This window comes from Anolis sagrei, chromosome Y, assembly GCF_037176765.1.
Source record: "Anolis sagrei isolate rAnoSag1 chromosome Y, rAnoSag1.mat, whole genome shotgun sequence".
Lineage (NCBI taxonomy): Eukaryota > Metazoa > Chordata > Lepidosauria > Squamata > Dactyloidae > Anolis > Anolis sagrei.
Window position 1 is genome coordinate 72,232,924 of NC_090035.1, and position 18,871 is coordinate 72,251,794.

Consider the following 18,871-nt stretch of genomic DNA (forward strand, 5'->3'; position numbering starts at 1 on the left):
GTTGCAATGAGCGTTTACTGGATCTGAGTGTTCACCCTGGGATGTAACAGCGGACATGGAACTTTAGGTAGGCTGGACCAAAGCCATAAAAAGCTTTGTAGGTGATAACCAGCACCTTGATTGAACCCGGAAACAGGCAGGCAAGCAATGATGCTGCCTCAGGATAGGCATGCTGCACTCCCTGAAGTCGTCTCCTGTTAGAAGCCTGGCCACAGCTCTTTGGACGAATTATAATTTCTGGACACCTTTGAAGGGAACTGGCGCAATTGGCACACTAGCTTTAATTGTGTGAACTGTGTCACCTCCATCATGTGGGCCTCCAGGTTGTAAGCAGAGTCTAGGATGACCCCCAAACTGTGCACTTGAGCTTTCAGGGCAAGTGTAACCAAGTCCAGCTCAGGCTGGAATGCCGCTTCCAGGTGCATCTACCGAGACATCAGTAGTGTTTCCATCTTGCCTGAATTGAGCTTCAATTTATTCACCCTCATCCAGTTTATGATGAAGTCAAAGCTCAAAGCAAAGGGTAAACAATGTGTTATTTAAGGCATTCATGGCCAGAATCACTGGGTTGCTGTGAGTTTTCCAGGCTGTATGACCATGTTCCAGAAGCAAAGGGTAAACACACTGATCAGAATTCACTGTGTAGTTAATCTAGAAATATGCATTTATTGCTGGTTCATACTCAAAATCCCTATCTGTTCCCTATTCCAATCTCCACTTACTAGGAAACATCCATTCTGGTTGACTAGAGTCTATTCCTCTGTTTTTCAGGAAACAGCTGAATGTGAAACTATTAATCAACAACCGACTCATAATTGTGGAGATGAACCAATGGACCCTTGGTATCTACTGGAATTTGGCTACAAGACCTCCCGTAAACATAAAAATTGGTAGAGTGCCATTATACGCAATTGGGTAGTATAATTATGTCCCTTATATGTAAAATGAAAAGATCAAGGTTCACTTTTGGGATTTTATTTTTTTTAATATTTTGAAACCATTGGTAGCTGAAACTGTAGATATGGAGGGCCAGCTATTACATAGTTGTGGACTTAAGGTGGTTCCATACTAGATAATTTCAAGGCATTCTCAGTACTTCATAATCAATTAGCTATACATATTCAAAAGACCTCAATCTCTTAGGATTTTTCAGGAGATGGAAATTGCTGGAATGAATCAAAAGTATCCCTGTTACCCAGCTGGGATTTCAGTAGTACCCCAGTACAAGAAGACCTAATCCAGGATTGAAATATGGAAACCATAGATAGTAGTTGTTGATGATGCCATCATTAATTTTAAATTTCCCCTGTGTGGCGAAGTCAGTGATCAGAATAATTGCCCTTCCATCTCCCCGTAGAGTTTGAGACTGCGGATTATACAACAGCCCCAAGCTGAAGAAAAAGGGTATCTTAGAGTCAGCGTGGGATGAGGGAGAGATGATAAAAGGGTGGGACATTAAGAAAGCCATTCTCCAGCGGGGTTGGGTCAAGGTCTTCTGGGGGCACAAGGGGCTTCAACTGGAAACTCTGCAGGATGGTGGTGAAGAAGAGGAAAAGCTCCATGCGGGCCAGTGATTCACCCAGACAATTCCGTTTCCCTGAAAGAAAAGAAGAATTTGTCAGAAGGTGAAGAGAGACACATCCAGCTTTTCTGATCAGATATCTAATGAGATGCAGCCCATTCTATGTCTCCTTACCTTGTTCATAGGTTTGTGGTTTTTTATGGACTTTCCTTTCCAACCAATAATCTCATTGTCTCATATCTACCATATACACTCGTGTACAAGTCAACTGCTTGTATAAGTCTTGTTAAGTTAGGAGGCCCAAATTATGGATTTTTATACGACCCTTGCATAAGACAAGAATATTTCTGTATAGCGAGCGAACGCACTAATGTTTCCCAGGAGGCCAAACAGCCTTGGCCACCATGTCCTTTTCCCTACCCGAATTCAGAATGTGCTTAGCCAGAAGTCCAGGATATTATTCATTTTATGTAGGGAAACAAGGATTCCATATTATACCCAAAAAAGCACATTTCATGAAGGTTATGAAATGGAGCTCTCATAATACATGGGCCTATTGTGAACAGTGCAGATTGCTCAAGTAGAGATGAGGAGGAAGAGGAGGAGGAGGAGGATTATTTTGTTTAGCCTCCTCCTCATGACTTGAGGCAGAATTACAGCATAATTAAAAGATATAAACAATGTAAAATTTCTATAGATACACATATTGAAATGTATTTTAATGAAATATACATATTAAAATGTATTTCCATGAAATACATATTAAAATACATAAAACAGAAATTAAGCATTGCCCAAGGAGGCAGATGAAATGGGCAAGTAATGCTTTAAAATCTTGGAATGCAACCCACAGAGTATATGAGAAGGACCATAACCCTTACACATATATTAAACAAACCAACTATCAAGAGAGAATATAATCTTTCTACCTGCGGAGAATGGCACAAAGGCATCATTCTTTTTGAAGCATCCATTCTCATCCAAGAAGTTCTCTGGGTTGAAAACATTGGGGCTTTTAAACATTGTGGGGTCATGCAAAACAGTGCTGAGCAGGGGGCAAACCTCCATTCCCTGAGAAAGGGGAGAAAAGAGATTTATGAACTCAAAATGGCATAAATGCAGTTCCAGAGCCATTAAGTTGTTCTATGTAAACACTATAAACAATTGGGTTTATCTGGGTTCAGTCAATGTTTGAGACTTTTTTTACAAAAAGGAATAGATAAGTAAGCAACCTAATTGTCCTACAAAAAAAGAAAAAAAAAGAATGAGGGTCAGAACTACAAAGATTCAAAATTTGCAACGGAACCTTAAACTGTGTTCATGGCAACCTCGGCATTCTCAAGAGTCTCATTCAAGTAGCCCATGACAAAATGACAAAACATTTCAGACTACCTTTATTTGATTGCCACTTCACTTATTTGTTGGATTCAAGGTTAACAGCATTATAACAAGCCCTAGGCTAACTTCACTAACACTCATGATTCCATAACAGGTGCATCTGCAGTACAGCATCAATGCAGTTTGACACCACCATAACTGCCATGGAACAGAATTCCCACCTTTGAAAGTAGATAATAGTGTTCTGGACTGGTATATACCGTAGAGGTGTGCACAATACTGTTTTCGGGGGATTCGGGCATCCCAGAAGCCACCCCCCTCCCAGAAATAGAAAAGGTCAGAGGGAGAAGGGAAGTGTGGCAATAATGGGGCACGTGGTGGCTGAATCCTGCTGCCACATGAAAAGAACAGCTGCACATGCACAAGTTTCTCACCATTAGCATTGCCTGAGCCAATCAGAGGAAGAAAGCAGATAATGTGTCTTTTTGCAAAGCTGATCTATTTATACCAGAGCAAGCTCCACCATTTTTCTGTGGCATCCTGGCATTTGAGAGAGAGAGAGAGAGTGTGTGGGTGTGTTTTGGTACGGCTGTACCAGGAGCTCCAGCTTCTTTTTCTTTCTTTGAGTGTTTGGATGTATTTCAAAGTTCCATGCATTTTGCAATAAGATGGCTTCCCTTGGTTTGCAATTATAGGGCCAATGACCCATCAATCGGGTTGTTGTAGGTTTCTCCGGGCTATATGGCCATGTTCTGGAGGCAATTTTTCTCCTGATGTTTCGCCTGCCTCTATGGCAAGCATCCTCAGAGGTAGTGAGGTCCATCAATCATCATTAGGTTCTTTAGTTCCGCCCCTTTTTCTGGGTTTAGGAGGGAAAAAGGGGACCTCTAGTTCAGTTCTCACAGAGAAGCCTTTCGTACTGGGTGTGAGTCAGCTCCACCTGTAGAAAGCTTTATCTTTTACAGCTTTTGCTGGGGGAATTTAGTCCCACAGCTCTACAGAGAAGCATAGCTTTTGCTGGGGGAATCCAGTCCCACAGCTTTACAGCCAGCCTTCGCTGGGAATTGAAGACCTTATTTCCTCTTGGAAATCTACAAAAGGACTCTGTTTGGTAAAGACCACTTGCGGTAGCCATAACGCAATTTGGACTGGGTATAGGGGCCCACGCCAGCAGAGCCTAAGACAGATTGCCCAGGTAGAGGTCAAGGATTTCCCTGATAGAGAAGAAACAGTTCATGAAAACAGTTGCCTGTCCCTTGTGGACAAGATTAAGAAAGCCACCAGTTGATTCAAAGCTTTGAAGTATTTGTTTGATTTATTGAAGACCTAAGCACTAATAAAGAACTTTGTTAAACTTTCCAAGTTTCTAAAGACTTTGCTTAGGGAAATCTATAGGGCTTCTAATCCGAGGCATCCCCGGTGTCCCGCTGGGCATACAGAGCACATCCTGTCTACAGACCTTTTCACAGGCCCAGCGCATGACAGCACAGAGAGAGATCATGTGCTAGCTAGCTCTGTGTTCTATATCAGTGTCGTCAGTGCTTGTACTGCTTAGGGGTCGCTTTTTGAGAATTCCAACTTTTTATTCTGCAGTAAATTTTCATAGTTGATATCTTTCTTATAGAATTTATCTTATTTTATTAACTTTGCTAGTGAGGTATAAGGGAGCTTGCGTTTGGAGGGGGCTGCTGTGAGTTTTAAAAGGTTTTTGTATGTTTGTTTGAATATGTTTACCTTTTTTTGCTTTAACTTGACTGTGTAATAGGTTTAGGAATAGCCTGACACACTTGAGTCCTCTTGGGTTGAATTTCCCCAGCGCTACCTTCTGACTTTGTACTTTGTCCTGCACCAGAAGCCTAAGTCCCCTCCCCCAAATAAAAAGCCCTTTCTTCTAGTAACCTTTTTTTTACTATCAATCCCTGCTATTCCCTCCCCAGTCCCATCTTCTGGCTTGTGGACATGTACTCCTACACCAGTCTGGCAGCCTTTAAAAAATTCCTAAAAGTCAGTGGATGACATCAACGTTCTGAAACTTGGAGTGCTTGTAGTCATACATGTGTTCTCCAAGTGCTGCCATTTTCATTATGATAGTATTAAAATGATGGAAAAAGGAGCCTCACCAGTTCCCCAATTACCGCCAATGGGTCGAATCTTTTGAGAGCAAAAACAGAGTTTTCAGGAATTTCCCGGTAAACGGAATGGAGGGTCAACCAAAAACGTAACCGAAAATCCCACATCCCTACTATACTGTCCTAAATCATTTATAGGACATTAAACAATATTAGCAGGTATTCCTGTATGTGGCTTAAACCAAAGTAGAATGGATATCCCACTGAGAGCCAAGATTCTTGACCTCTCTCTAATTTCATGGCTCAGCAAAACACATTAACCACAGACTCTGTAAGATACTAAATGGCCGGCCATTTGCATTTTTGCAAGATGCACTGGACAGTTGGACTTTCTGTTTCTGCATTCCAGTAACCCAATTTCAAATCTTGCTCTTCCTGGTGACAGTTGAGTCGTCGTCCCCCCCCATCCCCCACCCCAAAAATCTTCTTCTAGTTACCTCTTTGACTCTCAGGCTCTGCTATTCCCTTCCCGGGCTTTTGTGTGTGGACTCCTGTACCAGTCCTGTAGCACCCTTAAAAAAATCCTAAAAATCAGTGGATTACACTAACATTCTGAAACTTCAGGCGGGGAGAGGGGGCTGTAGTCATAAATGTGTCCTTCAAGTTCAGCCATTTTTGTCCTGCTAATATTGAAATGATGGAAAGAGGAGCCTCACCAGCTCTCCCATTGCCGTCAATGGGCCAAATCTTCCAAAAACAGACCTTCCAACTGACAGATCACGGACCTTTATTTCCCTCCTCCCAATTTTGGGTGTTTCCTGGTAAATGGAATGGGGGGCTGTAGCGAAATTGCTACTCTATGTTAAATATTTGGTGTATAGCTCTATGTTTACATATGGCAGATAGGGAAGAATAGGCCCAGACAGGTTAGCGACAGCAGAGATAGGATTCATTTGCATATGGAAGCCGATTGGTCATATGCAGATTAGCATAGGCCCAGGATTTGAAAAGGTTGCTAGGCCAAAATGGCAGTTGGAGGAAGAGCAGAGCTAAACATTCCAAAGGGGCGGAGCCAAGGTTTAAAAAGAGGCAGTTAGAGAGTCAAAAGATGTTAGTTAGGAATGGTTGTTTGTGAGAGTTAGTTAGGAATTGCTGCTTGTGAGGTTAGTTAGGAATTCCTGTTTGTGAAGAGAGTTAGGGATTTCTGTTTGTGAAAGACAGTTAGGAACTTCTGTGAGAGAAAAGAGTTAGGAACTCTTGTTAGAAATAAGCAGTTATGAAGATGTGTTAAGGATTTCTGATATACATAGAAGCAGTTAGTTAAATAGAGCTCAAGTTTTAGGAACATAAAGAAAGCCAGTGGTGCTTTAGTCAGAAAATAATCTCAGTCAAGAGTGTGTAAAGCAAGTAACATGTTTGTGAATGTGAAACATTGAAAGTCTATTTCAGAAAAGTAAACCAAGTATATTTTATTGATTGTAAGCCTCAAGATTGCAACAAAACAAAAATTGTAACTACAAGCGTTGGAGCCAGAAGTTATAAATAAACTGTGTTACTTTGTTATACAGAAGTGTGTGTCTCAGTGCCTGTACAAAGAATAAACACAGAAAGTCCCAGCAAATATAAAAGAAGAAACTGAAGCCTTATAAGAGTACAGAGGTTTTTTTTAAATAAAGAAATAGTTTCCCTCCCTCGCTACAATATAAATTGGTGGCAGTAATATCTCGCTTCTTCTTCACAGGGGCCAACTAAAAATGTGAACGAAAAAAGGACGGATTTTTGTCCAATCGCACACCCCTAATATACTATCCAAAATCATCTATAGGATAATAAACAATTTTAGCAGGTATTCCTGTAGGTGGCTTAAACCAAAGTGGAATGGATATCCCACTGAGAGCCACGATTCTTGACTTCTCTCTCTAACTTCATGGCTCAGCAAAACACATTAACTGCAAACTTTGCAAGATACTCAATGGCTGGCCACATGCCTTTTTGCAAGATGTACTGGACAGTTGGAGTTTTTGGGTCATTGTAGGTTTTTTGGGCTGTTTGGCCATATTCTAGAAGCATTCTCTCCTGAGGTTTCACCTGCATCTATGGCAGGCATCCTCAGAGGTTGAAGGGTCTGTTGGAAACTAGACAGGGGAGGTTTATATATCTATGGAACATCCAGGGTGGGAGAAAAAACTCTTGTCTGTTGGAACTAGGTGTGACTGTTTCAATTGGCCAGCTTGGTTAGCATTTGATGGCCGGGTAGTTTTTAGGAGTGACTTGTTACTGTCTGGGAGAATCCTTTGTTGAGAGGTGATTAGCTGTCTCTGATGTTTCTTATCTGGAGTTCCCTGTGTTTGAGTGTTGTTATTTATTTACTGTTATAATTTAAGAGTTTTTTTAACACTGGTAGCCAGATTTTGGTCATTTTCATGGTTCCTTCCTTCCTGTTGAAATTGTCCACATACCTGATAAAAGGCTTGCTGCACCTGTGCTATATACCTCCCCCCCCTTTTTTTTTTCCCAAAGGCACTGTCATCTACACATTTTCTGCTTTTGAAATCCCCCAGTTCCACTATTGTCCTCCCACTCAGCTTACTTCAATTGCTGCAAACTCAAACCATCTTTGGCCATCTTGGCCACACTCTAATGTTGCTTGGGATGCACATCTCCCATTTTCCTCCCATTAAACATTAGAAGGTGTGATGTTGGCTATACCTCTCAGTTTCAAGTTAACTGGTCTCACTTTATCTTTCCTGGTTGCTCCACTACTGTACCTTAGGGATGAAGTATCCTCTGAATTCAGTGTCACAAGTAACCATGTGGGCCACACTCATAGGTACGAGATCGCAGACTCTCTGTATTTCATGGATGACAGCATCCGTATAGGGCATCTGCCTCCGGTTTTCACTGTTTGGGATGCGATTATGGCCAATCACTCGATCTATTTCCTCACGCATTTTTGCTGTTAAGTATATGCATAGAATTAACTCCATGGATTTCTCAAAGGGAAATGAGGGAAATAAAATATATCTCCTTTCCCTCCTTCCCTCCCTTTTGACTCAAACTGTTCTTGCAAAATAGGCAACTCCAGCCTGGGAGGAGAAGCAGAGGAGTGAAGGAGGTTTTAGAAAAGAAAACACACTCTTAAGGGAGGGAATGGGGAGAGAGAAATATATCATATACTGTGAGCAATGGCTGCAATATATGATACTGCTGCCCAGCCTGAACCCATTATAAGGAGAGGGAGATTTTTTAAGCCCCCCAATAAGGGCTGAAATACTCCGCTTGGCTTTGAGTATATACAATACTTTAAACCAGGGGTCATCAAACTAAGGCCCGGGGCCAGATATGGCCCTTCAAGGTCATTTACCTGGCCCTCGCTCAGGGTCAACCTAAGTCTGAAATGCACACAAAAATAACAATCCTATCTCATCAGCCAAGAGCAGGCCCACACTTCCCATTGAAATACTAATAAATATGTATTTGTTAAAATTGTTCTTCATTTTAATTATTGTATTGTTTTTAAGGGTTTTTTTTTTTTTGCACTACAAATAAGATATGTGCAGTGTGCATAGGAATTCATTCATATTTTTTCAAATTATAATCCGGTCCTCCAACAGTTTGAGGGACTATGACCTGGCCCTCTGTTTAAAAAGTTTGAGGGCCACTGCTTTAAACCATAGTTGGCTAAATCCATAGATGCAGAACACATGGGGACAGAGGGCTGACTCTATTCAAAGGAATATTAAGAAGTGGAAGGTAGGGTGAAATTTAACCATGAAATTGTCCTGGAGGACCTAGGCATTCTCAAAGAAGCATTCTTTGTAGAAATCTTTATGTCTTCCAGGATGATCCTATGTTCAATTTCTGGCAGAGTTTAATTGTGAAGTTGCCCTGGATAAAGATTCATAGAGAGAACCAGTAATCAAGTCTATGAAGGTTAAACCTGTCAATGTGGGCCAAATGAGGTGATACAACCATAACAACAATACCTTGCACTTCTGGATATTTCATCAAAAGCAGGAAGCCATATCTCAGGGTCGAACTGACCGTCTCTGTTCCACCAAAGAACAGAGTAAAGATGGTCTGTTCCAGATTCTTAAAATTAAATTCACTAAGTGGATTGCCTTTTTCCTGGAAGTAGGAAAGATGAAGAAATCACATGATGATTCTAAGGCAAACCACTGGCTGACCCCCACCACCACCAGCACCTTCACACACCAACAAGGTACCTTTTCCATCTGGATGAGGAAGCAATCAATGAAGTCACGTGGGAAGTTAGAGTCAAGGGTCTCTTGGTTCTTCTTCACTCTCTTGGCAATGAAGCGCAACACATCAGACATAATGTCATAGACTCTGGTGTGGGGCCCTGGGAAGTACTTCAGAATAGTGGGAAACATGTCATAGAGCTGCATGAGGATAGAAACAATGTTTAGTGGGGTTCCTGCCAAATTCCACCCTAGTATCAGTCGCATTTATTTAGTTTGCTTTGGAAGGAATTCTGGAGCAAGAAGCAAAGGAGGCATGCAATATCAAAAGAGCACCTGGTTTCAGGGCTGGATATGACCTTATAGTAGATGAGAAGTAAAGTACATCAGGATAACATTGAAGACCAATAGTTCTCTAAGCAACTAAACATTATCATGAAGTGAGTAACATTCAGGACCTGGGACCACGTTGTGCTCATTTCCCAGAAGAAATTGTGTATCATCCTCATAAGGGTCTGGAATTCCTCATCCTCATAGTCAAAGCGCTCCCCAAACACAATGGAGCAAATGATATTGGAGACTGCACGGCTGAGAAAGTAGGTGGGCTCTATAGGTTTTCCTGCAAAACAACAGCAAAACAAAATCAAATAACAGAGATCCTTTCTACAGAAGGCACTTTTGGTTCCAAGATTCACAGTACATCCATTACATGTTAGATGTAGGGAGCAGTATTCCTTCTTTCAGGATTAAGCTACAGTACAGTCTCGCTTATCCAATATAAACAGGCCGGCAGAATGCTGGATAAGCAAAAATATTAAGGTGTGATTAAGGAAAAGCCTATTAAACATCAAATTACATTATGATTTTGCAAATTAAGCACCAGAACATCATGTTTTACAACAAATTGACAGAAAAAGCAGTTCAATACACAGTCAAGTCATGTAGTAATTACTGTATTTATGAATTTAGCACCAAAACAGACAAGGGTTCTTGGACATTATTCCGGGCGAGAGGCAGATTGCATTGGATAATACAGAACGTTGAATGAGTGAAGGTTGGATAAGCGAGACTCAATGTACTTCTTGCCAGAAGGGACAGAGAGTTTCATCTATGCTGATGTTCGTGTCATCACCGCTCAAGCAGGGAGCTTTGAGATAGTAGAACAGAAGCTCTCTGAAGCTCTAGGTGCTCTTACTGCCTATTACAGGGAAAACCAGCTGATCCCCAACCCATCTAAAACACAGACATGTGCCTTTCACCTTAAGAACAGACAAGCATCCCGAGCTCTGAGGATTACCTGGGAAGGAATCCCACTGGAGCATTGTAGCACACCCAAATACCTGGGAGTCACTCTGGACTGTGCTCTTACCTACAAGAAGCACTGCCTGAACATCAAGCAAAAAGTGGGTGCTAGAAACAACATCATACGAAAGCTCACTGGCACAACCTGGGGATCACAACCAGACACAGTGAAGACATCTGCCTTTGCGCTATGCTACTCTGCTGCTGAGTACACATGCCCAGTGTGGAACACATCTCACCACACTAAAACAGTGGATGTGGCTCTTAATGAGACATGCCACATTATCATGGGGTGTCTGTGCCCTATACCACTGGAGAAATTGCACTGCTTAGCCGGGATTGCACCACCTGACGTCCGCCGGGAAGTAGCAGCCAATAGTGAAAGGACCAAGGCAGAGACATCTCCAGCTCATCCCCTGTTTGGGTATCAGCCAGCATGTCAACAACTTAAATCTAGAAATAGTTTTCTAAGATCTACAGAGACACTCGCTGGAACACCTCAGCAAGCGAGAGTCCAAAAGTGGCAGGCTCAAATGGCTGATACCAAATGAGAGACTCCCCCCTGGGCACACAGAAAACTGGGCAACTTGGAAGGCGCTGAACAGACTGCGCTCCGGCACCACGAGATGCAGAGCCAACCTCAAGAAATGGGGCTACAAAGTGGAATCCACGACATGCGAGTGCGGAGAAGAGCAAACCACAGACCACCTGCTGCAATGCAACCTGAGCCCCGCCACATGCACAATGGAGGACCTCCTTGCAGCAACACCAGAGGCACTCCACGTGGCCAGATACTGGTCAAAGGACATTTAATCAACTACCAAACTCACAGATTTTGTATTTTGCCTGTTTGTCTGCTTTGTTCTGTTAGAAATGTAATATAATTCACTGGTTGCCCTGACACGACAAATTAAATAAATAAATAAATAAATAAATAAATAAAATATTCCACAGATATATAAACCCATTTTCCTACATCCAACAGACCTCACTACCTCTGAGGATGCTTGCCATAGATTCAGGCGAAACATCAGGAGAAAATGCCTCTAGAACATGGCCATACAGCCCAGAAAAACCTACAACAACCCAAATAAAATAAATGTACTTTCACTCAACAGAATGAATTCAACCTGCCTGGCAACTCACTTACCCTTCATCTTACAAAATTCCTCCAACAGAAATTGCACCTCTTCTTGAATTCGCTCCTCAATAGACTTTTTCCCCATCCCAAAACTCTTCAAGACAGTGAAGGAGAATCGGCGCAGTTGCTTCCAGCGTTCTCCATTGGAAAAACCCACCCCTGAGGGGAAAAAGGAAAGAAATCATAGGACAAACAGAAGAAAGAGTTTCAACCATTCTTGCAAAGACAACTGGAGTGCCTCACCATATCCTTCAACAGCCCTCTCCAATGTAGGCTTGGTAATCCTTCCACAGAACTCTTCTGCCTTGTCTATTAGAGCCTCCTTCACAGCTTGGTGTCCACACAAGACCAGAACTGGACGTGATCCCAAATAAACTGTGAAAACAGGGCCATATTTTTGGTGCAGCTGTAGGAGAAATAAACATTTAACTTCTGGCACTATCTTCGTGTTTAGGCAGACATTTTGGAATGGTGTCCTTTGAAGTGGATGAATTTGTGGTCAAGGAACACATTTCATTTCACATTGTATTGCAATAGATTTTACAAGTACTTCCAAAAGGAAAGTACTATGCACTGAAGATCATATCTCTCCCTACGTAATGGGAAATCTCTGGAAAGGCAGGAGAAATTGTCAAAACTACAGACTACAGAACAAATTGCAATCCTTTCTGTTTTTGCCAAGTACAACTACATGAGGGAGGAAGACTACTGCTATACAAATACCTCATTCAGAAATATTTATTCAGGGAAGACATAAAAGAAGAATGAAAATAATTGTATTTGAGCAACAGGAGTTTGTATAGAACAAAATAAGCTTTCCGGTTTTGTAAAACACCTCATGGAAGTGTTTGAGAAAGCAGCACTTTCTATACCCAATGGAGAATGTATCCATTCTGCATGTATTTTACGTCTTCACCACAGTCTAACTTCAATGCTCCAGCACATGTAACGCTGGGACTAAGGGTGTATCTACATTATAGACTAAGGGTGTATCTACATTATAAAAATCATGACTAATTTTGTATCTACATTATAGAAATCACGCAGCTTGACATGCAGGAATATCTACAAGCGTAGTTGGGGGAAATCGTAAAGATAAAAATGTATAGCCAATGCAAGAGAAAGAATGGCAATGGAAGGAAACTAATGAGACAACTCAATGCCTCGGTGAATCTTAATCTTCTTAATTTTTCTATTACATACAAAATGCCCAAGTTGAATTTCAGGGGACAACCACAAACCATGATAAGAGATTTATTTATAAAAGCATATATAGAAAGAAAGAAAGAAAGAAAGAAAGAAAGAAAGGCAAAGAATGTAAAGAAAGTTATTTTTAAAAGAAAAAGGATAGCTTCCAAACTTCCTTTCATAGGTGTGTGTGTGTGTCTTTCTCTCGCAGTTTTCATGACTTTACTTCTTTCTACAAACCGTCCTTTCTGACCATTAAACAAGGTCTTTTTTTGCCATAAAATATACCAGTTCAAAAAAAATGTCCATACCTTGAGAAGAGATTTTAAGGTTTCTCCTGACTTGATCTGCAGGAAATTCCCAATCAGGGGCAGGGGAGTGGGTCCCGGAGGAAGCTTTCCCTTGTGCAGTCGTTTCCTCTTAGAAGATATGAGCAAATGGCAAGAAACACAGATAACAAGGAGGAGGGTGACCACAGCAGCCCATTCCATGGTGCAGATAGTCCGCTGTCCTTCTCTTTTGACAGAGTGTAGAACTAGTCTCTTCTGGCTGGGGCTCCATGGCCTTTTATAGGAACTGCTTGGACACTGCCTTCTGGATTACATAACTGCACAGAGCAAAAATGTTGCATCTTAGTCCATGACACTGGGAAACAATACTGTTTATTAGATTCATGGCTCCAGGGGTGTCTTCCAACTCTATGATTCCATGATAGAGTGGGAAGCTTCCCACCGGAGTGGAAATAATCTACCGGACAGATGGCAAGCTATTCAACCTCAGCAGACTGAAAGCCAAAACCAAGGTTACAACAACATCTGTTATAGAACTCCAGTATGCTGATGACAATGTCGTCTGTGCGCATTCAGAAGAAGATCTACAAGCCACTCTAAACACCTTCGCAGAAGCATACGAGAAGCTCGGCCTGTCATTGAACATTGAAAAAACCAAGGTGCTTTTCCAGCAGGCACCAGCCAACCCCTCTCCAATGCCAGTGATACAGCTTAATGGTGTAACATTAGAAAATGTTGATCATTTCCGCTACCTTGGCAGCCACCTCTCCACCAAAGTCAACATCGACGCCGAAATACAACACCGCCTGAGCTCTGCAAGTGCAGCATTTTCCAGAATGAAGCAGAGAGTGTTTGAGGACCGGGACATCCGTAGGGATACCAAGGTGCTTGTCTATAAAGCTATTGTCCTCCCAACCCTGCTCTATGCCTGTGAGACGTGGACTGTCTACAGACGTCACATGCAACTCCTGGAACGATTCTATCAGCGCTGCCTCCGGAAAATCCTGCAAATCTCCTGGGAAGACAAGCGGACAATCGTCAGTGTGCTGGAAGAAGCAAAGACCACCAGCATTGAAGCGATGGTCCTCCAACATCAACTCCGCTGGGCCGGCCACGTTGTCCGGATGCCTGACCACCGTCTCCCAAAGCAGTTGCTCTACTCCGAACTTAAGAACGGAAAACGGAACGTTGGTGGACAGGAAAAGAGATTTAAAGATGGGCTCAAAGCCAACCTTAAAAACTCTGGCATAGACACTGAGAACTAGGAAGCCCTGGCCCTTGAGCGCTCCAGCTGGAGGTCAGCAGTGACCAGCAGTGCTGCAGAATTTGAGGAGGCACGAGTGGAGGGTGAAAGAGTGAAACGTGCCAGGAGAAAGGCGTGTCAAGCCAACCCCGACCGGGACCGCCTTCCACCTGAAAACCAATGCCCTCACTGCGGAAGAAGATGCAGAGCAAGAATAGGGCTCCACAGCCACATACGGACCCACAGGGAAATCCATAATGGAAGACCATCTTACTCGTCCAACGAGGGATCGCCTAAGTAAGTAAGTAAAGATTCCATGAGGGTTCCTCCTCCTCCAGCTGTGCAGCCCTCTTCCCCCTTCTCCCTGTAGTAGCAACGCTACTTCCATGCTGAACTACAACAGTTTCCTCCCTGAAGACTGTGCTGTGGATATGTTCCTACATACATTCTAAGAGGTCTTAGATGTCTTAACTTTTGTATAATAATAATAATAATAATAATAATAATAATAATCCTTTATTTGTACCCCGCTACCATCTCCCGAAGGACTCAGTGCAGCTTACGAGAGGCCAAGCCCAAATACAACAATAAAACAGCAGCAACAAAAACAACACAATAACTCAAAATCAAAGCAATAACAATTAACAACATCCAATGACGCAATTAAAAACAATGGCCGGGCCAAATGTAACAACTACAATTAAAAGTGCTGGGCATGACAAGGTGGGGTGTTTGGAGGGGGATGGGCATGCAGATATCTTGGATCTCTGATAAAGTGCGTTGGGACATAATGCTAGGAGTTTCCTTATTCTGGAAAGGCACACTGGAACAACCACATTTTCAAGCTCCTCCTAAAGATTGCTAGTGATGGCGCCTGCCTGCCTGATGTCCTTAGGGAGAGAGTTCCAGAGTTGAGGGGCCACCACCGAGAAAGCCCTATCCCTCGTCCACACCAATCGCGCTTGCGATGCAGGTGGGATCATAAGCAGGGCCTCTCCAGATGAACGAAGAGATCGTGTGGGTTCGTACACAGAAATGTGGTCACGCAGGTAGGCTGTAAAGCTATTTATTTATTTATTTATTTATTTATTTATTTATTTGCAGTATTTATATTCTGCCCTTCTTACCCCACAGGGGACTCGGGGCGGATTACAATGTACACATATGGCAAACATTCAGTGCCAAAGACACACAACAGATATAGACAGACAGTCAGAGGCTATTTAACTTTTTTGGCCATCAGGGAGCTGTTGCTTTCATCGTCCATCTGCAACACTGATGAAATACTTCTGCATTCCCCGCATGCTTTGCTGGAGTGCTTTGCTGGAGTCTTTTTTTTTTCGGCCTCATAAATTAGATAGCTTAACTTCCCCACACATAGGTGGTACCTAATTTTCCTACTTGACAGATGCAACTGTCTTTCAGGTTGCACAGGTCGACAACAAGCTACACAATTGGTCGGAAGCTCACTCCGACCCGGGCTGGCTTCGAACTCATGACCTTTTGGTCAGAAGTGATCTTAATGCACCTGACACTCAGCGAGCTGTGCCACAGTCCCACAGTAATTCCTAAGTAATTTAGGAATTACTTGCTGTATATAGTGCCACCCATAGCCACAGGGTCTGCATCCATGGCTTTAATCTACCACCACTTGAAAATATTCAAAAAGCAAATCTTTATTTTGGTAATATATAGATGCTCCCTGTTATTGCCTTCTGCCATTTCACAGATCCTCAGGCTCTTTTTGGCATTTGAATGAATTCTTCACCATTTTGTATAACAGGCACCAATTCACTTCATCATTGTACATAACGAGATTTGAGCATCCAAGGAATTTGGTTTTTAAGAGGTGGGGGGGGGGGGGAGGTGGCTGCAGCAAAACCATGACAGACACAGAAGGCCCAATGTCTATACCTAATCATGGAAAATCCAAGGTGAAAATAATATGAAGGGCCTAAAAGTAAGTGTACAAATTGAAAGCACCTGTCCAATTATTTATTATCACTATCATCATTGTTATCATTGTTGTAGTAGTCGTTGTTGTTTTTGTTGTTATGTTTCTTTCTACCCCACTTTAATTAAAAGTATGACCACAAAAGTATGACACCTATGGATGTGAGAGATGAACCATACGGAAGGCTGAGCGAAGGAAGATAGATGCTTTTGAACTGCGGTGCTGGAGGAAAGTTATGAGAGTGCCTTGGACCGCGAGAAGATCCAACCAGTCCATCCTCCAGGAAATAAAGCCCTCATTGGAGGGAAGGATATTAGAGACAAAGTTGAAGTACTTTGGCCACATCATGAGAAGACAGGAAAGCTTAGAGAAGAGAATTATGCTGGGGAAAGTGGAAGGTAAAAGGAAGAGGGGCTGACCAAGGGCAAGATGGATGGATGGGATCCTTGAAGTGACTGGATTGAACTTGAAGGAGCTGGGGGTGGTGACGGCGACAGGGAGCTTTGGTGTGGGCTGGTCCATGAGGTCACGAAGAATCAGAAACGACTCAATGAATGAACAACAACAACATTAAAATATACAAACATGCAAACATTAAACAAAAAGTATTAAAATTCACAGTTAAAATTCATAAAAATATATTCAAGGTAAAAACTACAGCACCTCCTGACTTGGCCATTAAAAACTTCTTTAAAAGTCTGTCTGAATAAAAAGGTTTTAGCCTGCTTCCAGAAGGACAGCATGGAGGGAGTCATTCTGACTTCCCTGGGAAGAAGGAAGTTCCAGAGTCGAGGGGCATTTGCCACTATGAAGGAAGGTCCACTCCCCTGTTCCCACTAAGCCTGAGCTTGAGATGGACGTGGGACTGAGAGATGGGCCTCTCCAGAAAATCTCACATAGCCTGCACCTGAAAGTCACATAGCCTGGACCTGAAAGTCACATAGCCTGGACCTGAAAGAAGGAATGCAAATCAAGGAGCCCAATGCCTCAGTGAATCTTGAAGGTCTCTTTAGATTTCACACTATCTCTACATGCCCAGAATATGTTTCCAACTAGCAATCACTTACCTTGAGAAGAGAGTTGAAGGTTGCTGATGAATTCATCAGTAGAAATTCCCAAACAGAGGCTGGGGAGTGCATGTCTAAGGAAGAAACCCTTTGTGTGATAATTTCATCATAACTGATGGAATAGCAAGAGAGATAAGGTAGATGACAAAAAAAACCTAGGATGCAGAACAATGACTTCAAACTACAGGAAAGGAGATTCCACCTGAACACTAGGAAGAACTTCCTGACTGTGAGAGCTGTTCAGCAGTGGAACTCTCTGCCCCAGAGTGTGGTGGAGACTCTTTATTTGGAGGCTTTTAAGCAAAGACTGGATGGCCATCTGTCGGGGGCGCTTTTAATGTGATTTTCCTGCTTCTTGGCAGAATGGGGTTGGACTGGATGGCCCAAGAGGTCTCTTCCAACTCTATGCTTCTGTGTTGCTAGGAATACTTCAAGGGTATTTTCAGTCAAATATGTTGTTATTCAGCTTTCTCCTGTATCTGAGGTATGCAACACAACCTGATTGTTCTTGGCTTTCCCACTGTGACATCTAAATCCTGCTATGCAGACAACCATTGAGTATAGGACACATGACTGACAAGGATCAGTTATTAGTGAAAGTTATCAGTGGTCAATGATGGTCAAAACTCCAACTAGTAAAGTAACAACACCTTCAAATGTTTTACAAGATAGGAATAAGGAATATATCCTATGCCGCTCTGAGAGCAGATGAGCACTCTGTTTCATTGAGAACAATGATTTTCTAAATGTGAGGATAGATTGAAAAGACAGCATGTCAGTGGCAGGGGAGTGGGACATGGCAGGAGCCTCCCCTAGTGTGATAATTTCTTCATAGTTGATGGGATGACAAGGTAGGAATGGTAGATCACAAGAAAGGATGTAATGATGCAGAAGCAAAAATGCTGACTGCTCTGCCTATGAGACAGAAGTCAAATTTGCTCAAATTTACTTAAACAGTGCTTTTGGATACCCAGGAGATATAGATTCATAGCTCATTGTTTCTGCAGATAAAAGGCTTAGTTTTTTGGATGGTAGGAATGAAGATCTAAGGCCACTATGCAATGCTAAACTACAATGCAATTCTTTAAATACAGATATATACTATCTCAGAGCATCTATTAGACCTCAATGCAGATATGCTGAATTGTGTTGTGTTGGAAATGCAGAAGCATTTACACAGACAAACAATTATCTTGTAAAACTTTTGGATATTGCAGATCAGCTCAAGTCCACTTGGCTTCTTGTTACATCTTACAATGTTCCTAACATCCTCTTCTCATGGCACACAGCCCAACACTTCTTGTGTTAGATTGCAACATTGCAAGTTTCTCAGATAGGAATTGGATACAAGGGTCAAGATCCTATCCTGTGGACCATCCTACTTTCAACAGTGTATGTAATGCTGAAAGTACACAGAGCTAAGATTGTTCTTATTTCCAGGAATGCACAACCCAGTGCAGGCATGTAGCCGGCAGGGGGGGGGGGGGCTTTGGAGGCTTCAGCCCCCCCCCCCCCCCCAATTCTCATGGTGGTCTGCGAAAAGGCCTTACTGGTA

General features: G+C 42.4%; 1 protein-coding gene across 1 annotated transcript; it reads right to left on the bottom strand.

The window, feature by feature from the left end:
• Positions 1-436: 436 nt before the first annotated feature.
• On the bottom strand, positions 437-13,308 carry LOC132780081 (cytochrome P450 2G1-like). Its single transcript, XM_067462170.1, has 9 exons — positions 13,074-13,308; positions 11,818-11,980; positions 11,584-11,733; positions 9,590-9,750; positions 9,156-9,332; positions 8,916-9,057; positions 7,698-7,885; positions 2,452-2,593; positions 437-1,597 (listed from the first exon to the last, which is right to left on the bottom strand). Exons 1-9 carry the CDS (start codon positions 13,251-13,253, stop codon positions 1,416-1,418), a joined length of 1,485 nt encoding a protein of 494 aa, XP_067318271.1. The 5' UTR covers positions 13,254-13,308; the 3' UTR covers positions 437-1,415.
• Between the last annotated feature and the right edge of the window lie 5,563 nt (positions 13,309-18,871).